Source organism: Ceratina calcarata, unplaced genomic scaffold, assembly GCF_001652005.2.
Source record: "Ceratina calcarata isolate Rehan_Ccalc_2016 unplaced genomic scaffold, ASM165200v1 scaffold255.2, whole genome shotgun sequence".
In the NCBI taxonomy this organism is placed as follows: domain Eukaryota; kingdom Metazoa; phylum Arthropoda; class Insecta; order Hymenoptera; family Apidae; genus Ceratina; species Ceratina calcarata.
The window spans coordinates 648,697-650,236 of NW_017147567.1; the positions used below are offsets into that span (position 1 = coordinate 648,697).

Genomic DNA, 1,540 nt, shown 5'->3' on the forward strand with positions numbered 1-1,540 from the left:
ATTATGAACTTGTAACACAATACAGCAAAAGTATCTAAATAGAGAAGATACAGCCGATATCTTATAGAGAAAAATGAATACTTGCAAAGTAAAATGAAATGAAATTATTCAAATTATAGTACAGAACGATAGACTCAGACTTTTATACATAACACTTCTTACCGAACGCCATTTTGGTACCATTCAAATTGAAATTTACAGCCACGATCTTATAGATAGAAATGAATACTTGCAAAGTAAAATGTAATTTTTTATTGTTGGAAATGGGTTAATAAATGGAATTTTTTTATTTTAGATTTTACATAAACTTTATTCTATTAGAGTTGAAGATAAATCTCTCATCTGAACCACTGTACTTTGAAATAAATGTAATACTGTATGTTATCACTTCGATTTACGAATGATTTCATTATGTGGTAAGTTAGTTCCTTTCCTGACTATCCGAAAAGAAAGGTCTTCCTGTAGAAGATGGAAGTGGAGTGGTGGTTCGTGGAGGCCTAGGCGTCTTCGAGGGTTTTGGAGGCTTAGGCGTCTTCGAGGGTTTTGGAGGCTTAGGCGTCGTCGAGGGTCTGGGCCCAGACGACGTATGATGATCCTTATTCCAGTCACACTGCTTGCTTACAGGATCAAAAACAAGATTCTCAGGACATCTCATTAACACTGGTATATCTCCATTGCACAGATAAAATGAGCCACAGTCGTTTGGATTCCTGAGTAATACGATCTCGCCTGCTTGGATGTAGGATGGGCAGGTCACTGTAGCCAGATTATCATTCAAGAATTCTTGGATAGAGAGTAAATGGGTAGAGGAAGATGGTTCGTCTGTAGGACGTGGTGATGTTGGTGATGGTGTAGGGCGTGGTGGTTTTGGTGATCCTGTAGGATGTGGTGGTCTTGGTGATCCTGTAGGGCGTGGTGGTCTTGGTGATCCTGTAGGATGTGGTGGTCTTGGTGATCCTGTAGGTCGTGGTGGTCTCGAAGAATGATGACGCAGCTCCTCAAACAGTTTTGGAGAAGCAGTTGGATCTTTGGTTGGCGTGCTTGGCGGCGAAGTGGTGGAAGGTGGAGGAGGCCTGCAACTTAAATCTCCTCGAGCGCAAACTCTCTCCGTGGAATTGTAGATAAGTCCGTCTGGGCAGTGCATCAGCCATGGGTAGCCATAGTTGCAAGAATAGTATGTTGTGCAGTCATCAGGGTTTGGAAACAGAGTAACATCTTCGTCGTTCTGATCCGGGCATTTAGGAGGAGGGGTAGCCCATACAACGGTCACAATTATGACCAGTATCACAATTATGGTGAAAAACAAATTGGATATTGCTAGAAGGAACGTGATTTACAATATTAATCAAATCGATCTTACAACTCTTCAGGAATACATAATATACTGCGCCTCCGATTTAAATGAGACTTCGAGATGTTTTAAAGAATTCCGAAATTATTAATAATTCGATCGTAAGAAGACCACATTTTTAAAAATATAAACATACCTCTCATATTCGAACGTGTTACTCAACTTATTCTATACTGTCTAACACTAATC

The 1,540-nt window shown here is 40.1% G+C and overlaps 1 protein-coding gene across 1 annotated transcript; it reads right to left on the minus strand.

Moving 5' to 3' along the window:
• Nucleotides 1-361: 361 nt before the first annotated feature.
• On the minus strand, nt 362-1,333 carry LOC108623178 (extensin-like; the record flags this gene model as incomplete). The annotated part of the gene is made up of 1 exon (XM_026812050.1): nt 362-1,333. A coding segment is annotated over one exon (912 nt), but the record flags the coding sequence as incomplete, so codon positions are not given.
• Between the last annotated feature and the right edge of the window lie 207 nt (nt 1,334-1,540).